At 49.4% G+C, this 27,249-nt stretch overlaps 1 protein-coding gene across 1 annotated transcript in view; it reads right to left on the bottom strand.

The window, feature by feature from the left end:
- Positions 1-122: 122 nt before the first annotated feature.
- Positions 123-27,249, bottom strand: part of SLAMF1 (signaling lymphocytic activation molecule family member 1) — a 36,098-nt gene continuing 8,971 nt past the window's right edge. The window contains exons 3-7 of the mRNA XM_049634684.1: positions 25,578-25,859; positions 15,785-15,883; positions 11,762-11,835; positions 4,043-4,135; positions 123-2,620 (exon numbers count right to left, since the gene is read on the bottom strand). Coding sequence (XP_049490641.1) covers positions 2,570-2,620; positions 4,043-4,135; positions 11,762-11,835; positions 15,785-15,883; positions 25,578-25,859 — 599 coding nt within the window. The 3' untranslated portion in view covers positions 123-2,569. The remainder of the gene's footprint in view (positions 2,621-4,042; positions 4,136-11,761; positions 11,836-15,784; positions 15,884-25,577; positions 25,860-27,249) is intronic.

Raw genomic sequence — 27,249 nt, 5'->3', positions numbered from 1 at the left:
TAGGAAAGAGACAGCTCCCCACCCCATCAAACCAAATGAGACACCCTCAGCGCTTCATAGCTTTAGAGACACAAGTCTGTGGAACGTGTCTTGCCATACTGCTACGTTATGAATCCTTGAGGTGACACGAGACAAAAGTGCACGTTCCTTGATGGATTGTCTGAATTTTATTCATTTCCAGGAGGTAGAAACAACAACTCAGGAAGAGACGTAACTTACTGTAATCGTGGTCCTTCAGCCCCCATATGCACCCCTTACCAGCACATCGGCGCGCGTGGCCAGACTGAGTGTCCTGGACAGGCCTGGGACCACACCGGCCCGAATTGTAGAGCACCACCAGTCCCTTAAGCCCGAGAATGGTCTGTTCCTCTTGAGTTCTCCAGAATTCAGATACGCTCAGTCAAAAGAAGACACGAGGGAAGAAACACGGGGAAACTGGACTTTTTTCGTCTTTAGGCCTGAGGAAAAGGAACGCTCCAGCCCAGCAACAGTGCCTTCGGGGAAGGGTGTGAGCTGAGGGCTCTCTGCTTTCCTGCTCGAACCCGGAGCCTGGATGGTGCAGAACAGGACGTCAAATGTCATTCGAAGGTCGGCCTGAAGGTCCGCACGACACGGCCATCCTCCTCAGTGAGGTCTTGAGCCCAGGCCTGGGAATTTTGAGGGGATAGTCTCTTCTTCCCCACTTTGTTTCCTTCCTTCCTGGGTTCCTTCCTGGGTTCCTTCCTTCCTTCCTTCCGGGGTTCGGCCACGGGAAAAACCCAGGTGTTGGGAACCGATCTGCTAGAACAATGTGAGTCGTAGTAAAGGACCGAGTGCTCATAACCTCAGAGTTTACAAATCCTTGATAGTAGCTCCCTTAGTTTTGGAGAATAGACAGCTAACGAGCCTCAGTTTATACCAGGGTGGTGTAGAGAACTTTGTTTTCTTTTTCTGCCTTCCCAGAATTGAATCCCACTGCTTGCGTTTGCAGAATTCCTAACTCCTAAGAGGGAGAGCCCACCAAGCACTACGAAAATGGAACGTTCCAGATACTCAATTCCCAGTCTCCCTTGGAGGTAGGACATGGGCGTGTGACCTAGAACTGGCCACTCAGTCCCCAACTCTGAACTAGAAACAAGAAAGGAAGAGACAAGGAGGAGGTCACCCTGGTGCAGACGGGGCACCGGCAGTATTGGGTCGCTGAGTCCAACTGAGGCAGGGGAGGGGGTGGCGGAGTCGGGGTCTAGTTCCATCAGGACGAGAGCAGTGCCCCTGGCACTCAGCGTCCTTGAGCTGAACAGTCGGTGACCCTCGTCATATGGTTGTGAGATTGCTGGTGATTTCCTAACCCACGTTCACTAAAGTCATAGAAGAACCTATCAGAAAAAAAGAGCTTAAACTGAAGAAGGCCTGTCTGAGAGCAAGAAGAGGAAGAAAATAGGACTTTACTGAAAGAGACACTTTCTGTCTCTGGCCTGCAATTGAAGTCAGGAAGCGTGGAATTACTTGCAGCTGTCGGGTCACAATATGTTCACTTTCCACTTCGGGATAAATGTAGCGTGAGGAGGGGTGGGGCACAGGTGCCTGGTAAGGACCCTGTGGGTATAAAATGGGTTCAGAACGTGGCGAGAGGGTCTCTGCTGAGGCTCAACACTGCTGTTCAATGGAGTCAACAGAGAAACAGGGATTCAAAAATCATTTGGAGAAGTGAAAGATCAGCCTGGGGCCACTTCTGATAATTCTGAATTCCTCTGTAACGGTGTCATCGCCAAGTCTCATCACGTTCCTTTAAACCTAATGCCATCTGCATGGAACGTTTTTTCAGAGTTCTTAAATACTTAAATATCACATATATAAGTATATATATTTATATGTTCTATAATATTATATTTAAATACCCTGTAATTTTTTGAGACTCTTAGGTGATTTTCCTTCCATTATTCAAAGCTCAGAGACTTCACAGTCTTGCTGTCGGTTTATTGACCCTTCAGCTTCCGGGTTTTGCAAATAAAGTACTGACTCTATTAGCTTCTTTCATTGAATAATCCCAGAGTGTTCTACCTACAATAAGGAGTTCACCCTTCACTGCCCGTCCAGAGGGAGAAAGTGAGGCACAGGGCCCTGATCGGGGCTACGTGGGGAGCGGGGTCGGCTCCCAGGACCAGGCATAGGCACGTGAGCTGTCCCAGGCTTCGTGGCTGGTGGGCAGCTGCCTGGGAGGCACTGGGGGCCCCAGCTTCCCGCCTTTGGCTCTTATCGTCCGGTCCGGGCAAGGGGCAAGACTCCTGGAGGACTGAGCTCACAGGACCCACGTGACTCATTCCGTCTGCTACACCACAGAGCTGGAAAGCTGCACCAAGTAGGTCTCTGTTCCGGGCCTGAGCCCCGAGGAGCAGGCTGAGTGCTTGGAAAGCCTCTGTCCCTCGTCCATCCCACGGGTGGCTGTGGAAGAAGCATCACCAGGGCGTCGATCTGAGAAGAAGGCAGATGTGCACAGCGTCGCGGGGAGCTTGGGACCTGGGGCCACGCGCGGTGCTTATCCGGGCCCCTCCACGTTGCTGCGGAAAGTCCCTTCACTGAGTCTCTGGGGTCAGCTCTCCGGCAGTGTCACGCTGGCGTAGACCGTGATGGACTTTGGTTCCTGAGGGCAAAACAGAAGTCTGTGGGTTCAGGCACTGGCTTCACAGGCTGCAAACGGAAACCGCGCTGCTTAGTAAAAGGAGAGGGTCTCAGGTATCAGGGGGCGTGGGGACCTGCCGGGACAGCACTCGGGTCCCCCACTGCCAGCGTCCCCTCCGCCCCGGGGCGCCAGCTCCCTCCCGGGTGTGCGCACACAATCAACAATCACCACCGGGAGGACCAGGAGAGATGTCCCCCTTTGCTCTGTGTCCTGCCCCTGCCTTAGAAGGAAAACCATTGGCTCTGCTCTAGGTTGGACGCGGGTCACGGTTTGGGGAAGCCAAGATGTTCTGATTTACTGAGGTTTAGAAAGGGTTAATGAGACCCAAGGGGAGAAGGAAAGATTGCAGCCCACAGGAAGGGAGAGGAGACAAGGACTTGGGGCAAAGACATCTTCTAGGTCAAGTGCACTCGAGAGGCAGAGAAAGAAAGACAAGAATGGAAGAATTCGGGGGGGGGGGGGGGTTGCTGTAAAATGTGAAATATAACAGACTGCTTCGATGAAGAAAACTTCTTTAAAAATCTGTATTCTTTCTTAAAACTTTTTAAAGCCAGATCCTTGTGTTCACTTTCCCCATTGGATAGGATAGCGTCCTCAGAATAGAGTCCCGATGCAGACGGGGCATCTTCCCAGGCATTTCCGGGTGTCTGTCCGGCTGTGGGAGCTTTGAGGCAGGGGGCGAATGGAAGCATTTCTGTGGCCTTTTGATCCTCAATTGTCTCAGAAAATGCTTTATTTAATATAGAGCCAAGATTTCAGCCCAAAATTTCTGTCCATTTAGGAAAAGGCATAGTTCCCATCAAGCCAGTTTAATCCATGGTCATTTTGCAGTGGGGGGAGCCGGCGAGGCTCAGTCTGGGCCACACGCCACAGGGTCCTCTGGGCTCACGCCAGGCAGAGTGCCACTCTGAGACCTTCTGGTGAGATGGGACTGGATGGAGCCTCGGCCCGAGCCTTTTAACAAAGCTTCCCCACCCTCCTACCCCCGCCCCCGTGATTCTGTTCTGCAGCCGGACTCCTGGATGCAAGATGCAAATCCCAAATGTCAAAGTGCTCTGGGACCACCTGGGGAGGTTGCTGTTTAATGTAGAGATGCCTGGTCACTCAGTGTGGACATTCTGATTGACCCGGTAGAAAGCCCCCGGAAAATGAATTTTTAGCAAATACATGTATGCCGATGCCGATGGGGTTCTTGGACAACCCTCAGGGAAACACTAGGGAACAGAGAGAGCTGTGTCCCCAAGTGAGCATCCAGGAGGGGTCTCCTGGAAGTCCCGCAGCCACAGAGGCTCCTGGTGACCCACGTGCCAGGGCCTGCCTTCTCCACTTCAGGAGACGGCCTCTTCCCTCCCTGCAGAGAGGAGGCCCAGACCGCTTCCTCACCTGGACAGGCTCTGTGACAGGTTCTGTGGCAGCGACATAAATGGTGGTGCAGGGGTCCTGAGCTGACGGGGCATCGGGTTTCTTCTGAATGGACTAGAAGAGAAGCAAAGAAAGCAGGAAATCAGCCGGGCAGTGGATTCCACCAGATCCGCCCCATGGAGAAGCCCAAGGTCCAGAAGCTTTGAGCTAGAAAGCCCCTCAGAGTCCATTGGCCCAGCCACCTTCCCTGGTGGAAAGGTCCCTCCAAATTCCCTGAATTCAGCTCTCGGGGCTTTGCTTGGACGCCCCAGGCGACACTGCGGAGCTCACGGTCTGGTGAGGCAGCCCACGTCACCATGAGCTCCTCCCAGATGTCTTAAAAGTCTTCCTTATGGTGAACTGGCATCGCCGTGGCTCCCACCAGGGCAGCTGGAGGGAACGGGGTCTTCATAAGATCTGTCTCGCTCCTGTCACCTACAGCACACAGAGCTCATCCCTTCCCACACTGCTGTTTGTACTATTCCTTCCTCTGACACGGTTTCCCGAGACTTCTCTTTCCCGTCCAAGTACTGAACTTAACAATAGGCACACATATCCAGAGGTGCCAGTTTACGAACTTTTCTGCAGATGCCACATCGGGTTCACATGCACTCTGTTAAATCTCGTAGTGACACGTCACCGATGGGGACGCTAAGGCTCAGAAAGACTTCACACTTTCCTACGTGCACGTGCATGAAGTATCAAAGCCAGGAGTCCCACCGACTTAGAGGCACAGGGGAGAAGTTAAGAAGTCTGGGAAAGGAGAGGGGCTGCCTGGGTGGCTCAGTTGGTTGAGCGTCCGACATCAGCTCAGATCATGACATCATGGTTCGTGTGTTTGAGCCTCGTGTCAGGCTTGCTGCTGTCAGCACAGAGCCCATTTCAGACCTTTTTTTTTTTTAAATTTTTTTTTAATGTTATACAATTTTCAGAGACAGAGAGAAAGGGTGAGCAGGGGAGGGGCAGAGAGACAGGGAAACACAGAATCCGAAGCGGGCTCCAGGCTCCGAGCTGTCGGCACAGAGCCTGACGCGGGGCTCGAACTCACGAACTGTGAGATCATGACCTGAGCCGAAGTCGGCCGCTTAACCGACTGAGCCACCCAGCCTCCCCCAGATCTTCTGTTCCCCTCTCTCTGCCCCTCCCCTGCTCGCGCTCTCACTCTCAAAAATAAATAAAACATTTAAAAATGAAAAAAAAAAAAAAAGAAGTTTGGGAAACGAGAAAAGAAGCGTAAAGGAAACTGTCTATAGTCTTACCACTTTGACACAACATGGCTATTAGCACGTTGCTAGATTTCCCTTCAGGATTTTAAGCTGGATTTACGGAATTATTTTAAACATAGTTGTAACGACTTAGTGCATTTTGGTATCTTGGTGTCTTCAGTTAGGGCATGAGGCCAGGAAGCATGATCTACAAGAAACTCCAGGGGTGTTATTCTCACATAGTCTTTGTGAGCAGTGTCCCCATGAGCTGTGCAAGGCAGCAGTCCTGGTAAGACCTAGAGAGTTCCCTAGCAGACAGTAGACGTGTGTTAGATAATTTTCCCCGGTACCCTGGTCTTTATCATGGGAACATACCGCCATTGCAAATAAGAACAAGGCAGATGTTCATATTTCCTCATTGTCCACATAATTAGTCTTTATATGATATCATACAGGCATTGGAAATATGAACAAAGAAAATTGTAAACACCTAGGGAAGTGTACATACATGTTGATGTGTAAAACAATATGTCTCTTATGTTTAAAAAGTACATGAAATTACATAATGGCCAAGGGGCACCTGGGTGACTCCATTGGTTGAGCGCCCAGCTCTTGTGTTTGGCTCAGGTCAAGGTCTCACAGGTTTGTGGGTTCGAACCCTGCACTGGGCTCAGCGCTAATAGTGCAGGATTCTCTCTTCTCCCCCCTCCCTCTGCCCCTCCCCCACTCACCCCGTCTCTCTCTCTCTCTCTCTGAAAATAAATAAACTTTAAAAAAAAAAATCAAAAAACATAAATCAGAAGGGGAACTTCAAACGAAGATGAAGTCTTGTCCAGGAAGAGACTAAATATTAGACTTTGGTGAGTCAAGGATGTATTTTATCATTTCTAGGGTAGCAACTAAAGAACAGAAAAAAAAATTGCTTCATTACTAAAAGGGGAGGAGAACGGAATAATAAAAATATAATTTAAAAGAACCCTTCCTCAAAGGAACTCCTGGCTCAGAGAGCTTCACCCGGGAACCCTGCCGAAAATTTAAGGGGAACGATAATATTTATCCTGCCCAAAGGACATACACCATGTGGTGGGTTGAACTGTGACCCCCACCCCCCACCAAAAAAGTCAGGTCCATCCAGAATCTCTAAATGTGACCTTATTTGGAATAGGGTCCTTGCAGAGGTAATTAAAGTAAGGATTTCAAACTCAGGTCAAGCTGGATTACTGGATTACTGGATTACGCTCCTCACTGGATTTAGGACCATCCTCTGAAGAGACAGGGACGGAGAAAACCCAGAGACACAGAGAGGGAGGCAGAAATTAGAGTTCTGTAGCTACAAGCCAACCAGTGCCAAAGATGCCCAGGGTCACCAGAAGCTAGAAGAGGAAAAGTAAGTTTCAGAGGGAGCGTGGCCCTGTCAGCACCTTCAACTTGGACTTCTGGCCTCCACGACTGGAGAATAGCTTTTTCTGGTTTAAGCCACCAAGTCCGTAGACATTTCTTACGCTGTAAGAAATTCAGCTCCCACTCATAATCTTGGTGTCAAAACCTCACCAGGCAGTTACAAGAAAGGAAAATTGCAGGCCAATTCCCCTCGGAAACCTAAACAGGACACCGACAGCACCCTCTTAAGAAAATATTAACGAAATAAAACCCAGAAGTATTTTAAAAGGAGCAGACTACATTGCTTCTATTCCGGGACTGCAAAAGCGGGATAGTCTTTACAAATCAGTGTGGCTCGTGAGATAAATAGAGCGACCCTACAACCCGGCAACTGCACTAGTAGGTATTTATCCAAAGGCTACAAAAATGCTGATTTGAAGAGGCACATGCCCCTCAATGTTTATGGCAGCGCTATCAACAATAACCAAATTGTGGAAAGAGCCCAAATGTCCCTTGACTGATGAATGGAGAAAGAAGATGTGAGATATATATATATATATATATATATATATATATATATCTCCACGGGGATATATATATATATATATACCCACAATGGAATATTACTTAGTGATCAAAAAGAATGAAATCATGCCATTTGCAACAACATGGATGGAACTAGAATGATTATGTTAAGTGAAATAAGTCAGTCAGAGAAAGACAAATATCATATGATTTCACTCATATGTGGAATCTAAGAAATGAAACAGAAGAACATTGGGGAAGGGAAGGAAAAATAAGATAAAAACAGAAAGAGAGGCAAACCCTAAGAGATTCTTAAGTACAGAGAACAAACTAAGGGTTGCTGGCAGGGTGTTGGGTGGGGGGATGGGCTAGATGGGGGATGGGCATTAAAAGAGGGCACTTGCTGGGGTGAGCACTGGGTGTTGTATGTAAGCGACGAATCACTAACTTCTGCTCCTGAAACGATTATTAGATTATATGTTAACTAACTTGGATGTAAATAAAATTTTAAAAATAAAATAAAATAATCAAAAACGCTTCAGAAATAAAAATTAAAAAATCCATAAGATCGTATCAATAGATGCAGAATGTTGATAAAATTCAACATCGATTCCTTAGCAAACCAGCCGTAGAAGAAAACATTCTCAATTAGATAGAACGGCAGCTGTAAGAACCTTCGGCAAAAACCATATTTAATGGTCAGATATTGAAAGTGTCCCTTGTGAGTTTGGGACCATCCAAGGACCCTTCTATTAACACTTCCATTCCATACTGGACAAGGCACCTCAGCCAGTAAAGCAAGAAGGAAGAGAAGTTACGTGATTTGAAAATGAAATAAACTGTATTTTTTTTTTTACAGGTGGTATAGTTGTGTACAGAGGAAACCCAAGTCATCTAGAGACAAATGGCTAGAATTTTAAGTTTAGCAATGCTGCAAATATAAGGTTAAAATATAAAAATGAATTGTATTTCTATGTACCAATAATATACAGAAACTAAAGATTTTTAAAAAGATGACAATATTCAAAATATCAACTGTTCCAACGCCAAGTAATAAACTATGATGGAAAAGTCCTCTTGCAAAAACTACAACACTTCGTTTAGAGAAATTAAAAAAGATTGACACAATGGAAAGGATATATTATTTTGCGAATGGAAAGAATCAATGTTACAAACACGTATGGTCTCCTCAAGTGATCAGTGCAGTTCTGATTAAAATTCCAGCAGGATTTCTAGGTGGAACTTGACAAACTGAATCTAAAGTATCTATGAAAATGCCGAGGACCAAAAATGGCCAAGAACCTCTTGAGGGAGAACAAGAACAAGGGAGAAGACATTTTACCAGATATCAAACTTAGAATGAATCTGTAATGACCGGTTTGTAAAGACAGTATGGTCCAGGCACAAGCACAAATGAACAAGCCAATGGAGCAAAAAGAGAATAATAATAAAAAAAATTGATCCTCACTATGTGGAGCCTTGATTTGTGATGAAGGTAGCACTGGGCGGGGGGGTGGGGGGGGGTGGTTGGTAGTGGGATGGGGACAAGGGCAATCTTTTCAAAACGTGGTTGATAGGATATCCATTTGGAGAAAAACGAAACCTGACCCATTTCACTCCATACTTCAAAACTCATTTTCAGGTACATAACAGATACAATGTGAAAGATGAGCCGTAGGGTCTTTAGAATGACAGAGAATATCTTCATTACCCGGGAGGAGAGAAAAAGATTTCTCCAACAGGACACAAAGCTCCATCTATGAAGGAAGAGGCTACTGAATTGTTCTACACTAAAGTTAACAACTTTTCTTTATCAGAAGGTATCACCGAGAAATTGCAAAGGCAAGCCACAGAATGGGTGAAGGTATCTGCTAACATGTAACTGCCAAAAAGCTAAAAATATTTAAAGAACTTACACGAATCCATTCTAAAAAGCCTGAAGTTCAAAGGAAAATGGGTAAGAGATTTAACAGGCACTTCAAGAAAGACGATATTAATATGGCCAATAAACATAAGAAGTGTTGTTCAGCTTCCTTAATAATTAGGGAAATTTAAAATAAAGCTATAAAAAGACACACCCAATGACCAAAATTTAAAAGGCCAGGGGCGCCTGGCTGGCTCGGCCAGTTAAGCGTTTGACTTCGGCTCCGGTCGTGATCTCACAGTTCGTGAGTTCGAGCCCCACGCTGGGTTCTGGGCTGACACTGCAGAGCCTGGAGCCTGCTTCGGATTCTGTGTCTCCCTCTCTCTCTGCCCCTCCCCTGCTCGTGCTCTGTGCCTCTCTCTCTCTCAAAAATGAATAAACATGAAAACAATTTTTTTGAAGGCCAATAACACCCAGTTTTGATTAGAAGGCATAGCTGGCCTAAAAGAAAATTGGTGCACTCACTTTGCAAAAAAAGTTTGGCCTTATGCAGCCAATTTGAGGATATGCATCCTCTATGATTCAGCAATTCTACTTCTAGGTACATACCAAACACAAATATCTGCACGTATCTACCAAGAGACACACATATGAATGTTCATGGCTGGAATTTTTATAATAGTCTCAAACTGGAAATAACCCAAATGTCCATCAATCGTCAACTAGGTAAACTCTAGTATATCCGTACGCTGATATTCTATAAATGAAGCGATGAAAACGAACATATTATATACCGAGCACAAAGACATACGAATCTCGTGAAAGTAATACCGAGCAAAAAACCCAAAAAGCCCAGAACAAAACCAAAAACAGGCCCAAGAGGAAAAATACGGCAGGACTCCATTTTTATAAAGTTAAAGGAAGAGAGAGAGAGCTAAAGCATATTTTTAGAAGTCAGGATAGCGATATGTTTGGCGCGGGGAGAGAGACTAGAGACGAGGGGGTGGGCACTAGGAGGTCTTGTGGGCGTTGCTGGCAATGTTCTGTTCCCTGATCTGGGTGGTAGTTAATACGGTAATACAGCACTCGATACTGAAAGACGTAATTTCTCCTCAAATGGATGTGTAGATTCAATGCAATCCTACTGGGTTTTTCCCCCCTTTTGTGATACTTGAGAAGCTGATTCTGAAATACACGTGTCAGGACAAAGGGTCGGGAAGAGTCAAAAAATTGTTGGAGAAAAGCAAGGCGGGAGGGTTTGCTTTACTAGACTCCACAATGGGGTAATTCGCTGAGCCGACAGTCACACTTCGTATACGTGTCATACCTGACAGTAAGAAGACAGACGCCAGCAGCATCAGACGGAGTGGGCAGGGAAGGCTAAAGTTGACGCTGGCCATCTAAGCATGTAAATGCAAGGGAGAGGTTGCTCCTGGGACTCTCCTATACATATATACATATATACACACACACACATATTTTCAGTTTATTTATTTGGAGAGAAAGAGAGAGCAAGCAGGGGAGGGGCAGAGAGAGAGGGAGAGAGAGAATCCTAAGCAGGCTCTGTGCAGTCAGCACAGAGCCCGATGTGGGGCTTGAACCCACAAACCGTGAGATCATGACCTGTGACGAAACCAAGAGTGAGAAGTTTAACCGACTGAACCACCCAGGTGCTCCAGGACTCTCCTATTTTTAATGTTTGTTTGTTTATTTATTTTTGAGAGAGAGAAAGACAGACAGAGCATGCGCAGGGGAGGGGCAGAGACAGAGAAGGAAACACAGAATTCCAAGCAGGCTCCAGGCTCTGAGCTGTCAGCACAGAGCCCAATGCTAGGGCTCAAACTCATGAACAATGAGATCATGACCTGAGCCAACGGAGGACGCCCAACCGACTGAGCCACCCAGGTGCCCCAGGTCTCCCATTTTCAAATGGAACTTGGCTGTCAGACATAGTGATGGCCTATGTATTAAACCCTCCAGGCCACCAGGGGGCAGCAGAAATAAGAGCTTCGTCCAAGAGCCCATCCCTGGTTATCAGAAATGCCTTCCCATCTGATGCAATTTTCCAAGGTGTTAAAGCTGTCTTCACCTTCATGCCCTTTACTCCAGAATTTGCTTCCTCTGCATGACAGATTCTGCCTTGTACATCACCTAGCATTGCCTTCACGTCTGAAAAACTAGAATATCTTCCTGGCTAACTGTATTCCGTTCGCCTCCCTCTAACTTCTAACATAGCTGCATCCTGACTTTATCATGACTAGCCATCTGTCCAGCCAGAATCCTCAACTCCTCCTTCCCTGTCTCTATGGTGCTTTGCAAACTCCTACACTTGCATCAGACCAACACATCATACCACAGCCTCTCCAAACCTTCCCTCTGTCCTCAGGCCTGCCCCCCTGTCTCTTGAGAAGGGCGAGTTAGGTAACAGGGACCCACAGCTAGAGGAGTCGTCTATCGTAGGTTTCTTGCTTCCTCGTTCTTCCCCTATGAAGACACAGATGCCCAGGTTACCCAGTGTTTTCATCATTTCAAATAATAAATAGCCCCATCGGACATTGAAGTTTAATGCCTTTTTGGAGAGCTCTTGTTCTTGACTTCTGCTTCCCTAATTTCCTCTGCTCTGGAACCCATGGAGAACCATGAACGTCAGGCACGCAAGACAGACTGGCCAGGAATCCCACGGAAACACGACAGGCCCACCCCGGACAAAGAAAGTCTAGAACTTACACCTGATTTCTGGACTTGGGCATAGATAGTAAGGCTTTTTGCTTCTGTGGTTGGCTGGTAATGATTTGCTTTACCTGGGGAAAAGAAATCACAGTGGTTATCTCTCTGTGGCCTACCCAGAGAACTCCACTCAGACCTACGTGGTCTTTACCCCCCCACCTCATACCCCCCCCCCTTCCCCAGGAGTACCAAAGGAACAAACACCAAGTCCCAAACCCCCTGTATATGTGTCACATGACATGAGGTTGGTTACTTGATCTCTCTGTTTCTATTTCTCTGAGAAATGGGACTGAAGTATCTTCCCCCACAGGGCTGTTGTGACGGTCCCATGAGATGTTATCTGTCAAGTATTTAGAACAGGGCCTGGTCCATAGAAAATTCCCAGTATGTGTTACATGGAATTGGAATGCCATTCAATTATTTTAATCTCTGTTGTTTAATGTGCGTATCTGGTCTCCTCCCGGGATTCTAAGTGCTTTGAGGACGGGGCTTACGATGCTTGCGTATTCTCCCACTTGTGGCACGGTGCTTGGCTCAGCTTTCTCACTCAACCTTCTGTTTCTGGGACACTTTGTGCGTGTGTAGAGGAAGGGGGCACCAGACGGATGATCCCCCGGGACTGATCGGAAAATAAAGGGACAGCGTCATTCGAACACCCACCACCCGGAAACTTTGCTCAGAGCCTAGGGTCTCCGGAATTTAATTCATTGCAGGACACTGTAACAGTTAACCAGTTTTCGAATTTCGTCTTTTTAAATTATGAAAATAATTCGTTCTCACTACAAAAATTAAAATTGCATGAGGTCAAAAGTACATCCCTCGTCCCCCCCACCCCAACCAAGGCAATTTCATTTCCAGAAACGATTGCTTTTAAGTTCGACATATATCCTTCCAGACCAACCCTGTGCAATTACAGGCATGTCTCATACCTGCAGCCTGAGAGACAGAGCACGGGCATCGGAGGGGCAGAGAGAAGGGGGGGCGGGGACACAGAATCCGAAGCAAGCTCCAGGCTCTGAGCTGTTAGCACATAGCCCGACCCGGGGCTCGAACTCACAAACCGGAAGTCCTGAGCTGAGCCGAGGATGCTCAACCGACTGAGCCCCCCGGGGCGCCCCTGTTCTCTGGTGTTCTTTATGCGCTCCGTGCAGCGGTGAGAAGCGTGGTGAAAGTGCCAGACTAAAGCATGGAGGCTAATTTGGGGACTCTTGCCAAGTCCAGGCAGAAGCAATGGAGGCTTGACCCAGAGGAAATCACACAGGGTCTTTAGGTTGGACTTATTTTAACGCCAGTCAATTGATCTTCTTAAAAAAAATGAGGAGCCAGTCCCTGAGGGAATAGCACCGAGGAGCGGTACGCTTTTATTTGGAAGGGGAAGGCCGAAAATGTATGTATGCGGTGAAGGTGCTAGAAGGTGCCGCATGAGAATATATGATCCTTGGAGCAGAAGGGGAAGCTCAAAGCTCTCAAAGAACGTCCGCGTAGGGTGTGCTTGTGTCCGCGGGTGGGGGGCGTGCGCGGAGTGCCTAGTGGTTCCGGCTTTACTGTTTGGCCAGGATTGATACTGGCTGCCGAGTGTGCGTGAATGCGCGTGTGCAGAACGGAGGCTGGGCTTGGGGGTGACAGACCGGGTCATGAGAGGGGGGCACAGGTTGGGTCTGTTAGAGTGTTTGCAAAGTTAGCCGCGCCTGCCCTGGCCTGTGCTCAGTCCGTGGGAGAACAGACACCCGTCTTGAGGGACTTCGACTCTTTGGGTCAGCTTCTGGCCGAAACGGGTGATTGTGGGGACAGCCCCGAACGCTCAGACAGATGGAAGAAGGGAGGCTGAAACGCCGCGTCCGAGAGAAACACTGATCGTTCAAGATCGTTGGGTTGCACAGTGTCCTTCCTAGCTCCAGAGCAGGTTTTGGGAGCCAGCTCAACTCAGCTCAGTCAGGGAGGCCCTGGGACCGAATGAAAATGTTCATCGTGGCCTTAGAATGAGGGTAGCTACTCCCTACTCTTCACTAGCTGAGTGGCATTGGACAGCACCTGCCACCGAATTGGGTCTCTTCTCTTACGTTAACCGTAAAATTCGGATGGAGAATGTCTAACATCCTTTCCAGCCGTGGCCTGAAGGACAAAGTTGTCCTTTGTTACCCAGGCTTCATGGGCTTGTCCCAAGTGCTGTTCCCAGATGCGGCCCGTGCCACATCTGCTGGTGATAGGACTTAAACCACTGGTGTTTGAATTCACTCCCTTATGAGACTTGTCTAGTGTGTATGTATCTGTCCATCTGTCGTGCATCTGTCCGTGTCCCACCGTCTCTCCGTGGACACCCCCGTATTCGGTGTTTTGGGCGTATGGACTCCTGGACCCCCACAACACCGCACCTTACATAACTTCACCCCTGTTTTGCAGGGGAGACCTCACTGATTCCGTTACCCAGCCCGTCAGCGGCCGAGTCTGCGTGTGAATGTAAGTTTGGCCAGTGCCCAACCCCGTGTGTTGGAGCAGTGAATTCTGGGCATGAAATTGCTAGGGAGACCCTTTGCAGAGCTTCAGAGTCGGGCGGCATCTCGGAGGTGACGGCATTCGTGTTAATCTCAGGGTCCTCAATCCTGGTATCTCACGGTTTCCTTCTTATCTAGGCCAAATGTGGGTGCCTTGCCCCATCCCCTTGGGCTCTCATCATGGTTTCTGTCTGAATCACCCCACCCCAACCCCTCCCCAGCTAACTCTTAGATGGAGGAAATGAGACAAAAGTAGGCGGCTGGGCTGTGATCTTGACTTTTTTCATGCAAGCCAACCCGACTCAGGGTGCTGTGGTAAGGGCTTTTTTGAGAAGGTCGCACGTGACCGATCTACTTGGCAAATAAGACCAGCCATCAGCTTCGTGGCGTGAAAATCAAGTCCCGTCCTCACCACGGGACGGCCAGCCCGGGAAACTGGACCTGTGGGACTGCGGTGTGGGCGGGTGAGGCGAGTGGGGCCGAGCGCATTGCTCCTCGATGTGGAATCAGGGGACGACTTGGAGGGGAGGCCAAGAGACCCTACCTCTAGGTACTTAACCTGCAAGGAAGTAATGGGGCCTTCAGAGCTATCCCGGGTGACCTTCCGTATCATTTGGTCCGGCCTTAAGCAACTCGCAAATGGTACCGTTTTCCAGGGTGAGGCAGAATTTGTGCACAAATCTTAGTAAAGAGCATTCCCTCCGCTGCCTTCCGGTGACCCGTGGACCTTCCCCGTGGCACACGCCCTGGAGGGTGGGTGTCAGTTCTGGTCTCTCATTAACAGGCTGGGTGAACTCGCACAAGTCACGTAGCCTCTCTCTGCGTCTGTTACCCCGATGCTGAGTCACGTAGAAACGATTTGCAGAGGATATTGCGGGAATAAAAAGAAATTATAGAACGGTTTCAACCCTTGGGTGAGTGCCTTTTTATTAGTCAGTAATTCTAACGTTTCTTGAATGAAATCCAGGAGTCCCCTGGATTCTGCGTCTGGTGAACATTGTCAAGCCTCGGGACCCCTTCAGCATCCTGTATATACGTCTACACCAGAGCGAGGCATACGGAATGAGAACGATCTGTGCAAGGCCTCCCGCGCTAGACACCTGTGGCTCATCCCTCTTTCCATTCCCGTAGCCCAACATAGGGGATCAAGACGTGTGTGGAATCACGGGGCACCCGGGAGGCTCAGTGCGTCCGACTCTTGATCTGGGCTCAGGTCGTGATACCAGGGTCATGGGATCAGGCCCCAAGCTGGGCTCTGTGCTGACAGCACTGGGGCTGCTGGGGATTCTCTCACTCCCTCTCTCTCGGCCCCGCCCCCCAAGTAAATAAATACACATTAAAAAAAAAAAAAAAAAAGACGTGCTGATTTCGACCGAGCTGAGCAAGGCCCCAGGCTATGTGTATTTAGTTATCGCAAAGGTGCTTTGTGGAGAAAAGCGTGCTAAGGGGTGCAAGCGGATCTTTGCTTGTGGAGAGCCGTCCCTGCTTACCGCAGAATCTGATATGAGTCTCTTCACTGTCAGACACCTACCTCTTCTTCTCAACAGCAGCACTGCTACTTTGAGCACCAGGATGACACCAATGACGGCCCCTGAGGACAGCCCGACATACAGTCCCCAGGGTCTTAGTTCTGAAAAAAAAGGTCAAAGGGCAATCTCAACAGTACTGCGAGTTTAAAAACGTCCTTCCCGGAAGTGGGGAGACCAAGCCTCATGTTCTCGTTCTCTATTCTCGGGGGAGACGTCCACTCTGATGGTTGCAGACAGCGGCTTCAGATCACCCAAGATTCCCTACCTGTCCTCTTATCCTTATTCCTCTCTCCACACTCCATTTTCCTCCTTTCCGTGAAGATTTTTCCGCTCAAGTGCCTGATGGGCACCTTGAGGGCCACATGGCTCAAATCAGACTCATCTTTGTCCCAGGTCAACCTCTCTTCCCGTTTCCCTAGTGTTAAATCTCATGCGTCCTGCATCCATGTTGGTTGAATGAACACATGGGTACTGCCCACTGTCCCCACACCCCCACACCCCCACACAATTGTCATGAGACGCTGGGAGGAAGAACGACCAATTTCTGTCTCTTAAAAATGAACACGATGGCGCTATGATGGTCCTTCCATGCAAATAACTTTACTGAGGCCACTGGACCCGAACTGAAAGAAAAGCATGTACGTTTTCCTCTCAGCGATCCCCAGGCTTAACATGAGCCCTTGAGTGGCAGTCAGCAGGCTCAAAGTCACAGAGCACCCCCCCCCCTTTTTTTTTAATGCTTTCTCTCCTTTACCCACTTCACCAAATCCTTCTGAGCCAGGAGCGGTACCTTGGAAAAGAGCGAAAGAGACCTGAGTCCCAGCAAACAAGACATTTAGCTTACTGAGGTAGTAACGGACGATGAGCCAGGCTTTATTTTTAGGGCATCATGTGTATTAATAGATACAGCCTTCACAATAGCCCTGGGAGGTTCTCATTACTCCCCTTTTGTGCGGAAGGAAGCAGGCATGGAGACCCTCGAATACTAGAGATCGGTCTAGGGGTACAAATGTGGCTGAGTGTTGAAGACAGACTTCGGGGAGAGTCAGAGAGGCTTATGGGCTTGAGGCGAGTTACCCCAGGGTAATGAACAGTGGGTTCATTACCTGAAGCACCAGGATTTTAAGTAAAGTAACAGCATTAAGGCTCTAAACACAGTTGACCCTTGAACAGCCTGGGGGGGTTAGAAGTACCGGCCCCCTGACACAGTTGAAAATCCATGTGTGACTTTTGATTCCCCCAAAACTTAACTGTTTGTAACCTACTGTTAACCAGAAACCTTCCTGGTAACACAGAGAGTTGATGTATTATATGTATTAGATGCCGTTCTCTTACAGTAAAGAAAGGTGAAGAAAATGTTGAGACAATCGTAAGGAAGAGAAGATCTATTTCCAGTACCGTACTGTATTTGTAAAAAAAATAAAAATCAACCTGTATATAAGTGGATCCACCCAGTTCAAACCCGTGGGATTGAAGGGCCAGCTATAGCATAAGAGCAGGTGTTGGCATTAATGTGTCAGGGTAGTTTATAAGGATGATTGTAGAATCGGCCTGCTTGTTGTTGAACTTGGGGTGGACTGGGGAGGGGGGGAGGTGTTGAGATGAAGGAATAGGTGGGTTGTAGAGGAGCAGAGTCCCTGCAAGCGCCACTCGCACAGTTGACCTGTGACATTCACAGAGTTGGCCAAAGCTACAGGCTAAAGTCTCAGGGCATCGACAAAAGGCAAGATCCAAGTGGGCCTTCAGCCTGATGGCTCACCAGAGGTTGCCTCCTGGGTTTGAAAAGATTCCTCCTTTTGCTTCCTAGGCCTTTCACACATCAAGGCATCCCAAGGAATCTCACTGAACTGGCTTTGTAAGCAGTTGACCCTCTTGATTATCGACCCTCTCCCCCAGACTGAAGAAGCTTTCACCCTGCCAGTTACCAACTCCAGGCGTGCCATGTGACCTGATCAAAGAGCCAGGGTGCAAGCAGAGAGTGGCTGTAAGGCTCCTGGATTAATATCAAGCCTAAGATTTAAGCATGGAGACACCACTGTGGTTGGAACTTCCTGCGAGCGGTCCCCCTCTGAATGGCTTGTGGTCACTGAGAAGCCTCTTCGCAGGTGGGGCGCGTGTGTGTGGGTGCATGTGTGTCTGAGACAGCACAAAGAAAGAATGATTACTCAGGGCTTATGTCGCCAACCCCAGGGGCATGGAGAAGTGCCCCAAATCCTAAGCTAAGAAGCAGAGACAGCAGCCAAGCGCCACCATGTTCCGGGGGTCCATGGAGGCGGCCCAGAAAATCGTGACAGCGAGTCTGACTATCGTGAGACGACTTCCTTTCCCTTCTTCCCTCGTGTATGTTGGGGACCTGCTAAGACAACAGTTACTTGAAGAACAAATGACTGGGCCAGAGCACGTAACAACGCCAGCCCTGTTTTTTTTCCAGGGAGCCGTGAGGATGAACGTCATCTGCTGTCCTTGTCCCATAACATAACCGACCAGCTTCTGCCCATCCAGCCAGATCTGAGAGGCAAGCTGGCCGTCATCCTGAGATTTCACAGCCCGGATTCTTCTCCTAGTCTTTGAATGCAAAGTAATGTGAACCTGTTCGAGGATTTAAGCGACAGCTCCATAGAGGTTTTGAATATTAGAGGAGCTGGAGCATCATCTCACCCGACCCAGTCATTTTTACGTTGAGGGAACTGCGATTCAGACAGGTGTGCCCAGAGCCACAGAGAGGTTGATGGCGGAGCTGGGCAGGATGAGAACTGTGGACTTCACAGTCTTGTGTTTTCTCCTGTGGCGGTGGGACCCCGCGAGGAAAGCCCTGGGAGGTGCCCATGCCCTCAACACCCTCCCTCCAACACCCGCCCCGTCTCGTGCCCTGTGGTGTGCCCTCTCCCCTTCCTCCCGCCGCACCCTCGGCTGCCTGCCGGGCCTGCCCAGTGTTGACGCCCAGGCCAATGCTACCTCCTCTGTGTCGGTTTCCCTGACCTGTCCCAGCTCTCCTTGTTCCCTGCCCCGCGACTCTGCGGCACCTTGACTCAGGCCGTGTGTCTTAGAACCCGAGTTGTGCCATTGTCTTTGCGGTGCAGATCACTTTCAGTGAGGTCATTTGGAACCAGACAGGGGGATTCGAATTCTGGACCTACCACCTGATAGCTCTGTGATCTCGGAGAGGCTGTTCATAACTTCTGGGGCCTCAGTCTCCTCGACTGCAAAGCGAGCACGACAATATCCAGTTCGCACAGTCGCTCTGACGAGCCAAGGAAATCTTTGTAGAAGGTGCCCAGAGCAGTGCCTGGAGCACAGCACGAGGTGCACAGCTGTCGCCTCCTTCCGCCAGCCTCCACTCCCCCGCCAGCTGCTAGCCCCTCAGAGGCCACTTCTTTCCCTCTTTTGCTGGTGTCCTAGGACTTGGCACACAGTACATTCTCGGTAGATTCCTGCTGGTGGATTGGAAGGACAAGACGATGGGTTTGATCTCACGTCCACCGGAGTCCCTTCGCTGGCCACCGACACTTCAGCCCCATCCTGTTGTCGGCTTATGACTTCGTTTCTCTCTCTGTCTAGCAGGCGTCCTTGCACGTGGTGCTCCTCTGTTTGGTACTATTCTCTCGTGATACGGATGCTTGTATGGAAACTAAATGTCAGGTACTCCCGGCCCTTAGCAATTTGGATCGATACGGACAGAATGCTGTCAGGCTGCCCATGATTCCTACAATGTCAGGTGATAACTTCCTCGTACAACGAAAGACTTGCTCGTATGGCTCCGCTTGCTGTGGTCTGGGCTGTCCTGGGTGCAAGGTTCAATGCCTTCAGCAGTTTCCACACACACACACGCACACACACACACACACACACACAGCCAAAAGCCTACACCAAGATTTTGTGGGTGTGAGTCCTCTGCTGAAGATCTGAAAGGTCACAGGGAACGGATTCCATCATGAACCAGGTGGGTTTTTCCACCATTTGACAGGCTCAGACCTTCTTTTTCTCTTCCTCTGTCTGCACAAGCCACATCTGTCCCCTTTCTTGCACAGAATCCTCTAACCCACAGCTGAATTCTTTGGGGGAGGGGTGTCACCTCCTACCCGCTAACATTAAAAAAAAATTTTTTTTAGTGTTTATTTATTTTTGAAAGAGAGAGAGAGAGAGAGAGAGAGAGAGAGCCAGAGCATGAGTGGGGAAGAGGCAAAGAGGGAGACGGAGACACAGAGTCTGAAGCAGGCTCCAGGCTCCGAGCTGTCAGCACAGAGCCCAGCGTGGGGCTCAGACCCACGAGCTGTGACATCATGACCTGAGCAGCAGTCGGACGCTTAACCTACCGAGCCACCCAGGCACCCCTGCCCGCTAACATTTAAACTAAGGTACAATTCTAAACAAACCCTGTTCCTTTCCAGAGAGGAATTTTAGTCGACGTTTCTTAATACGATAATATTTTTCTACCTGGTAAGGTAGAGAAGTCCCACCTAGATTGTAAATTCTTGAAGGTAAACGCTGTGTTAAGCTTTCTTCGCACCCCCTCTCCCCACCACCTGATACGATGTAGGGTCGGGGGGCCACTTACTGAGCACAAGATAAAGGAAGTTAAATTAAAAGCCATAGAAAGAAGACTGGCATGTATCCCTTGGTTAAGAATTATTAGAGCCCTAAATATAAGGAGGTCTCAGAAGGAAGGCAGGGTCACTTTTGAATGGCTCGAAGTGGAATCAAAGGGACCGGGCGCTGACCTACTTGGCATGTGCTTCATAATAATGAAATGGAGGGGCGCCTGGGTGGCGCAGTCGGTTAAGCGTCCGACTTCAGCCAGGTCACGATCTCGCGGTCCGTGAGTTCGAGCCCCGCGTCAGGCTCTGGGCTGATGGCTCGGAGCCTGGAGCCTGTTTCCGATTCTGTGTCTCCCTCTCTCTCTGCCCCTCCCCCGTTCATGCTCTGTCTCTCTCTGTCCCAAAAATAAATTAAAAACGTTGAAAAAAAAATTAAAAAAAAAAAAATAATGAAATGGAATCAGGAAGAGACTGTGTGCCTGCAGCCTCCGCACCACCTGTGTTCCCATTTTCAAACCACCATTTCCTGTGACAGAAAACTCCAGCTCTCCCTCTTCTTCCTCAGTCCTGTAGTGAGTGAGGCCTCTCAGAACGAAATCAGAGCAACGTGGTCCCGGGGCCCGTTGGCCCCATTGTTCATTCACAAAGAAATCCAATCTGAACGTTTCTAAATAGGAGGTGGGGCCTTTTTCCACCCCTGGAGCCTCCTCGAAGCCGCTGAGGAGGCTGGTCGAGAACCCCGGCGCAATTTGTGAGCCCTCACCTTTGGTCCCCTCCCCTGTGGGTTGTGGTTTAAACCTGACAACTTGGCCCGGAGCCACGCCTCCAAGGCAAAGGATGGGGGGCCTTTTTTTTTTTTTTTAACCTCTAAAAGTCCATTGCCACAGACACGCAAAAGCTGTCCCTCCTCAAGTCCGCCAAACCTCATTCTTCCAGGAGAGAGAGAAGAAAACAAAAAAGAATCTGAGAAACAAACGTAGTCTCCCCCAGGACGTAGTGAGATGCTGCCGTAACGGTCTGAGAACAGATCTCCTTCCTGCCTTTCATGTGGTTCTGTCTGCAAGGCCGTCTGCAAAAGCTCAGAGCGACTTGAAGAAGTCAGCCAACCTTCAAAAAACACCTTCTCGTCGACGGTGGCTTCCACTCAGAATTGGGGATGCTCACAACCCATACGCTAATTTGAGGTCCGGGACCACCCAAGGGAACAGTTGCACAGAGTTTCCGGGTTCCAGAAAAGCCCCTCACGCCCGCCTATCCCACCCACACTGTGTTGCAGAGGCTGCTGGTTGTGCCCACACTTTTCCGCATCCATCCACGGAAGCACGGGTGTTGTCCAGTCCCGGGGCCGGCCAGCCGCCCTTGCGGCAGGGGTGGCCATGTGACAAGGGTCTAGCCCATGAGGCACCTTCCAGCCTCCACCCTTCCGCCACTGTTGTCACGCCGGCCGGACTGGGTGCACGATGAAGAGGGACGTGCCTCTGCCCTCGGTAGCAGTGGGTGCTCCCTGGCCCTGTTAGAAAGGGGGAGCCCCTAGGGCTCACTGGCAGGTGTCACCTGTCTCTTCCTCTGCGCTAACCCAGGCTTGCTGAGCCAACTTGTTGGCGATCTACGGAAAAGTAGCTTCTTTCCAAGAGGAGCTCCCAGGGACATTCCCTTTTAGTTGAATTGCTTAAGGTTTTGTATTATTCGTTCTGGCATAGATGTAACTCTTTCCGAAGACGGTCACGAAGGACAACAGCAAGGCCCACCCCGTCGACCCACATCAACATGCTCTGGGTGACCTCGCGAGAGTGCTTTGTAGCACCCTAAGATTTGGACTTGGCAATAAAGGTGCTTCCTAGCAAGAGACATTAAGATGTTTCTTACCGTGCTCACTGGGAATCAGCGGAAACAAACAAACAAACAAACAAACAAACAAAGACGTTTCTTACTGTAAAATAATGAAGTGGCCATTGGAAGAAGGATGAGTATACCACTGGGAGCCTGGACAAATGTCATCAGAAAAATGGCACAGTGAAGAGATCTCCAATAAACCCTCAGACTCCACCGCTCGGTCCCAAGGCTGGAATTTCCCTTGTATGAAGTCTTTGTTAAACTAACAGCCACTCCTCATCATCTCTTGATGGGTCACTGCAAGGGTGGCCCTTCCCCATAACTAGTTTCTCTTTCTGCTGCCTCTTCCCTGCCCCCACCTATTCTCCACACCACTGAGATTTCTCTCCGAAATGCAAAGCCGATCGTGTTACTCCTCTATCGATTATCGCTTCCGATTGCCTGTAGGGTAACACAGGACAAGACCCAGCTGCCTCTGCTTTTCCCTCTGCCTGGAATGTCTTTCTTTGATCTGCTTGGGCAATTTGTATTTACTCTCCAAAACCCACTTGGTGTCGCATCCTCTGCGATGGTCTCTCTGATTCCTTCAGATAGCCTCAATCATTCCTTCTTCTTTGTTACTTCTGTTCTGCCTGTACCACTACACGATCTAGGATTAGCTACTTCCAGAATGATCTCTTTCCTTAAGGGCAAGGATCAGGTCTTTTTTTTTTTTTGTCTTCGTGCACTCAGCACCTAGCACAATGTTGGAATGTAGTAGAATCTCAACAGAGGTTGTCAAACTAAGCACAGTATTTTAAGGATTAGTAATACTCATTAAACACAAGTCAACAAGCTAATAGAACTCTGTTTTCTGTCTTTAGGCAGCCTGGTATACTGGGAACGGCATGCCACAGCCCAGCTATGTGAATTTGTTCTGATGTGCCATTGTTCCCCACCCCCAGAGGCAGGAGGGAGGGATCTCTGTTTGTGTTATGGATTGAACTGTGCTTCCCCCAAAATTCACATGTTGAAGTCTTTAGAATGTGACCTTATTTGGAAACAGTGTCTTTACAGAGGTGATCAAGTTGAAATGAGATCACTCGGGTGGCGTTATGAGCTGAACTCTGTCCCTCCCCAACTCATATTTTGAAGCCTTAATCCTTAGTACCTCAGAATGCAAATGTATTTGGAGACGGGATCTTAAAATGGGCGATGAAGTTAAAATGAGGCCATTAGGATGGGCTCCAATCCAATCTCACAGGAAATCCGGGCACACGAAGAGATGTGTGCACACACAGAGGAAAGACCATAGGGAGGCACAGCAAGAAGGTGGCCATCTGCAAGCCAAGGAGAGAGGCCTCAGCAAAAAAGCCCAGCCCTGCCAACACTTTGATCTTGGACTTCTAGCCTCCAGAGTTGTGAGAAAATGAATTCCTGTCACTCAAACACCCAGTCTGTGGTCTTCTCTTATGGCAACACCAGAAAACCGATTACAGGGGAGCCCTGATCCAACATGACTGGTGTCCTTACAAGATGAGGGAATCTGAACGGAGATAGGCTCTGAGGGAAGAGAGTGTGAAGAGACACGAGGAGAAGGCAGCCACCTGTCAGCCACGGAGAGGGGCCTCCACAGACCTCTTCCTCACAGGTTCAGAAACAACCAGCCTTACCAACCATGTGATTCTGGACTTCTAGTCTCCAGAACTGTGAGGCAATACATTCTGGTGGTTGAAACCACCCCGTTGCTGGAACTCGGTCACGGCAGCCCTAGCAGCAAATATCCCTTGTAAACTTTGGTTAGCCTTCTTCCTACTGTACGTGCAAAGCGAATCATAGAATATTGACTCTGGACAGAGCTTCGTGACCTATGAAGACTTTGGAAAGCACTAATTAAATTCTTCTTGAACCACAGAGAAAAGCACAGAGAGAGTCCTTCCTTTTTTTGAGATAGGCCGGGGTAAAACTCTTCATGCCCTGTCTTTGCTCCAGGAGGTTTGCTATGACCACAGAAGCCTCAAGAAAAAACCTTGCATTTTTACAATTATTTACGAGGCGTTTAAAGCCTATCATGTTTTCCACGACTACTTAGGAGGATTCCAGGATCAGACAGCTCAGCCCTGCTACGTGCTCTGTGTGTGACCTTCCTATGTCTTTGCTTCCTCATCTGTGAAGTGGGGGTGTACTGATGTTCTTTGGTGGCTGTGAGAATTGAGTGCGAGGCCACACAAGTGGCATATAGTAAACAGTTAAGACCTGTCAGCGGTTACGATTTTAGATAAAGAATCTAAGCCTCAGACAGGTTAAGAGGCCTTACGCTTGCAAGTAAGCAGAGTGGCACTGGGTCCAGAGCCACTGGGGACACCTTCCGCAAACCCTAGAACGCCTCCCTCATAGACACACCAAGTCTACAGCGGGCTGAAGTCCCCTTGGAATGGCTCCTGTTCCCCGCACTGGATGCAGAAAGGAGAATGTCAGGGCATCAGTAATGCTCGGAGGGCCAGCAGCCAGGTCCTTCTGTCCCTGAACCCACCTGAGGCACGGACACAGGATCTGTCATTGAAAAGGGTCAGCGGTCTGTCTAGCTAGCTTCCACCCTCAGATGGTCACTTAATCGGCCCTCCCTTCCTTTTGATAGCAGAATAATGATGCTGTGCCTCCTGGAGAACGAGCAGTCAGAAGGTGGAGGCTTAGGTGCTAAACCTCGAGGAAGCATGGGGAGGGTACTTAAATGCTACGAGCTTCACCTTCCTCGTCTGTAAAATGAGGGTGGCGATAACACTCAACCGGGAGGGTCATTGTGAGGACGAAGCAGATGAGACCTTTGAAAGCGCTCTGCCAATAACAAAGTACTATGTGGTTTGTCATCATTCCCGAACGCCACAATCCAGGTCTTGGTCAGAGAGCTAACTCCCCGGGACATCCGACTTGCTATGAGGTTCACGGTCCATACCATTAACAGGTGGCCCTTCATTATACCCTGCTTTCCATTACTGAGCAGATGCTTCACGTCTTGTCATCACACCATGTGGCTGGAGAGCACAGGTCAGGTCTCATAGCCGTGCCCAATTTGCTGCACGGAGGGGGTCAACAAGTCTTATCGATGGTGCAGACCTGTCCCACCATGAGCGGACCGTGCACTGGGGAGTCGAGACCTGCCTCCCTTGCGGGTTAGAGCCAAGACAGGAGGGGAAAGGAAGAATCACAACGGGGAGGCCCGCGCTCTGGGTCTGACTCCATCGTTTCCCTCGGCTGGGAACTGAGCAGAATGCCCTCCCGGCGATTACGAGCGGCAGGCACCCACTGAACGCACCCGAGGAAGCTTTTATCAACCGTAGAGAAAAATGTAAAGTGTCGTTACCAGGGTGGAGGCAGGAACCATTGGTTCCAGCTGGGGACGGAGCCCGTGTCGTCAATGTGCCACACCGGCCCCCACCAGGGCACTCACCTGGTGGATCTGGCATGCACATGGACCCCGGGGTGAAGGTCTGCGAGTGGTTGCTGATGGGGTTGCTCACGGTGCAGACGTAGACGTTGTGGACGTGCTGAGGGCCCAGGCTGAGGTGCAGGTGGGAGCTGCTGGCCGAGACCGGTGGGTCGGCGCCCGTCTCCTCCCTCCAGCTGTAAGCCACATGGTCCCCCTTCTCCACCTCGCAGGCCAGCGTCAAGCTGCAGTTTCCGTTCTCCTGGGTCCAGTTCAGCACCTTTATTTCCGGAGTGGAGACCTGTTCTGTCAGGAGGTGGAGGAAAGAAGGCCTCACTCAAGTGAACCCCCTGGGATTCTGACTGGACCTTTTCGTCAGAAGAAAATGCAACCCGATGGTGCTTTTCCTTCCCTGTGGGTCTGCAGTGCGGTTTATTCTAGTGGGGACTTACTGGTTCCCCAAATCCCTCTCTCTCCACTACGCTCCCTTCCGGTGCGAGCTCGGGACGAAATAGAGAAAAACAATCCGTCGTTTAGTCCCCTCCTACCACCACTGTTAGGAACCTACCTCCTCTTGCTGATACTCCTGATCTGATACTTGAGTATTACCTCCTAGATCTGAAAGAATGACTGGGTGGTGGGGTTTTTTATCTAGAGTGTGTGTTGGGAAGGGGTGCTCACTCTAATGCCATGAAATAGCCGAGGCCAGGGAGCAGGTTGTATTTATTTAGCGATTACTGTAGGACAGACACGATTCTGGCACTGCACACTCATCATAGCCTTTAATCTTCTCAACAACTTTCTCAACAATCGTAGCCTACTAGTGATAAGTATTCCCATCTTACAGGTGAAGACACTGAGTCCCGCAGGGATGGCAGGGGTCACATATTATGTGAGCTCAGAACCTAGGTCTGCCTGACTCTGAAATCCAGCTTCTTCCTTGGACTCGAGAAGACTCTCGTGGTTGCATAGACCGCACTTTCCAAGGTAAGAATTTAGGTGACAAGATGTGACAAAGGCAATGAACTGTTCTGGAAAATGCATGATGGGTCGTCCCTGGGGGGCACTACTGGAGTGGCCAGAACTCCCTGGTACCTGTCAGGGGGCTGAAGGGAGTCTGCATACACTGTGTGGAGGAGGGGGAAGGACTCTCCTGATGTCCTCCTGTAGGCATCTGGGGATTTCAAAGAAATGCTGGGTAGGTGAGGCTGTCTATCCCATCTCAGAGATAAGTCTCTCTATAAAGGAGCCTCTGGGCTTGAAAGACACAAACTCTGGGTGCATTCGAGAGGGGCTGGCAGTTACAGAGGCTCAAAAAAAGCACTGGCCTTGGACTCAGATGGACCTACGTTCTAGTTTAAGTTCTGCAACTAAGCGACTTTATAACCAGAGTCTCTGTTGCGATGACAAAAAAAAAAAAAGAGCCCTTCTAGCAGGTGGATGTGGTCCTGTTCCTGGGCATGGGGCGTGGGAGTGGTCCATGGGCTGAGACTCAGCTCTCCTTTGCCCAGGCCCCTAGTGCAGGGGACCAGCCACGAGGACGTGTGTAAGCACATGACGGTCCTGTGGATTTCAATGTCTTCATCTATGGAAAAGAGGTCGGACTTGATCCGCGGCATTCAAACATTTTAAAAATCGGGGGAAAAACAAAACCCTTTTTCAAGCCAAGTCTTATTTGCAAATTGAGACTCTCAGG

This window comes from Panthera uncia, chromosome F1, assembly GCF_023721935.1.
Source record: "Panthera uncia isolate 11264 chromosome F1, Puncia_PCG_1.0, whole genome shotgun sequence".
Classification (NCBI taxonomy): Eukaryota; Metazoa; Chordata; class Mammalia; order Carnivora; family Felidae; genus Panthera; species Panthera uncia.
This window is presented reverse-complemented; position numbering and strand designations above follow the sequence as displayed.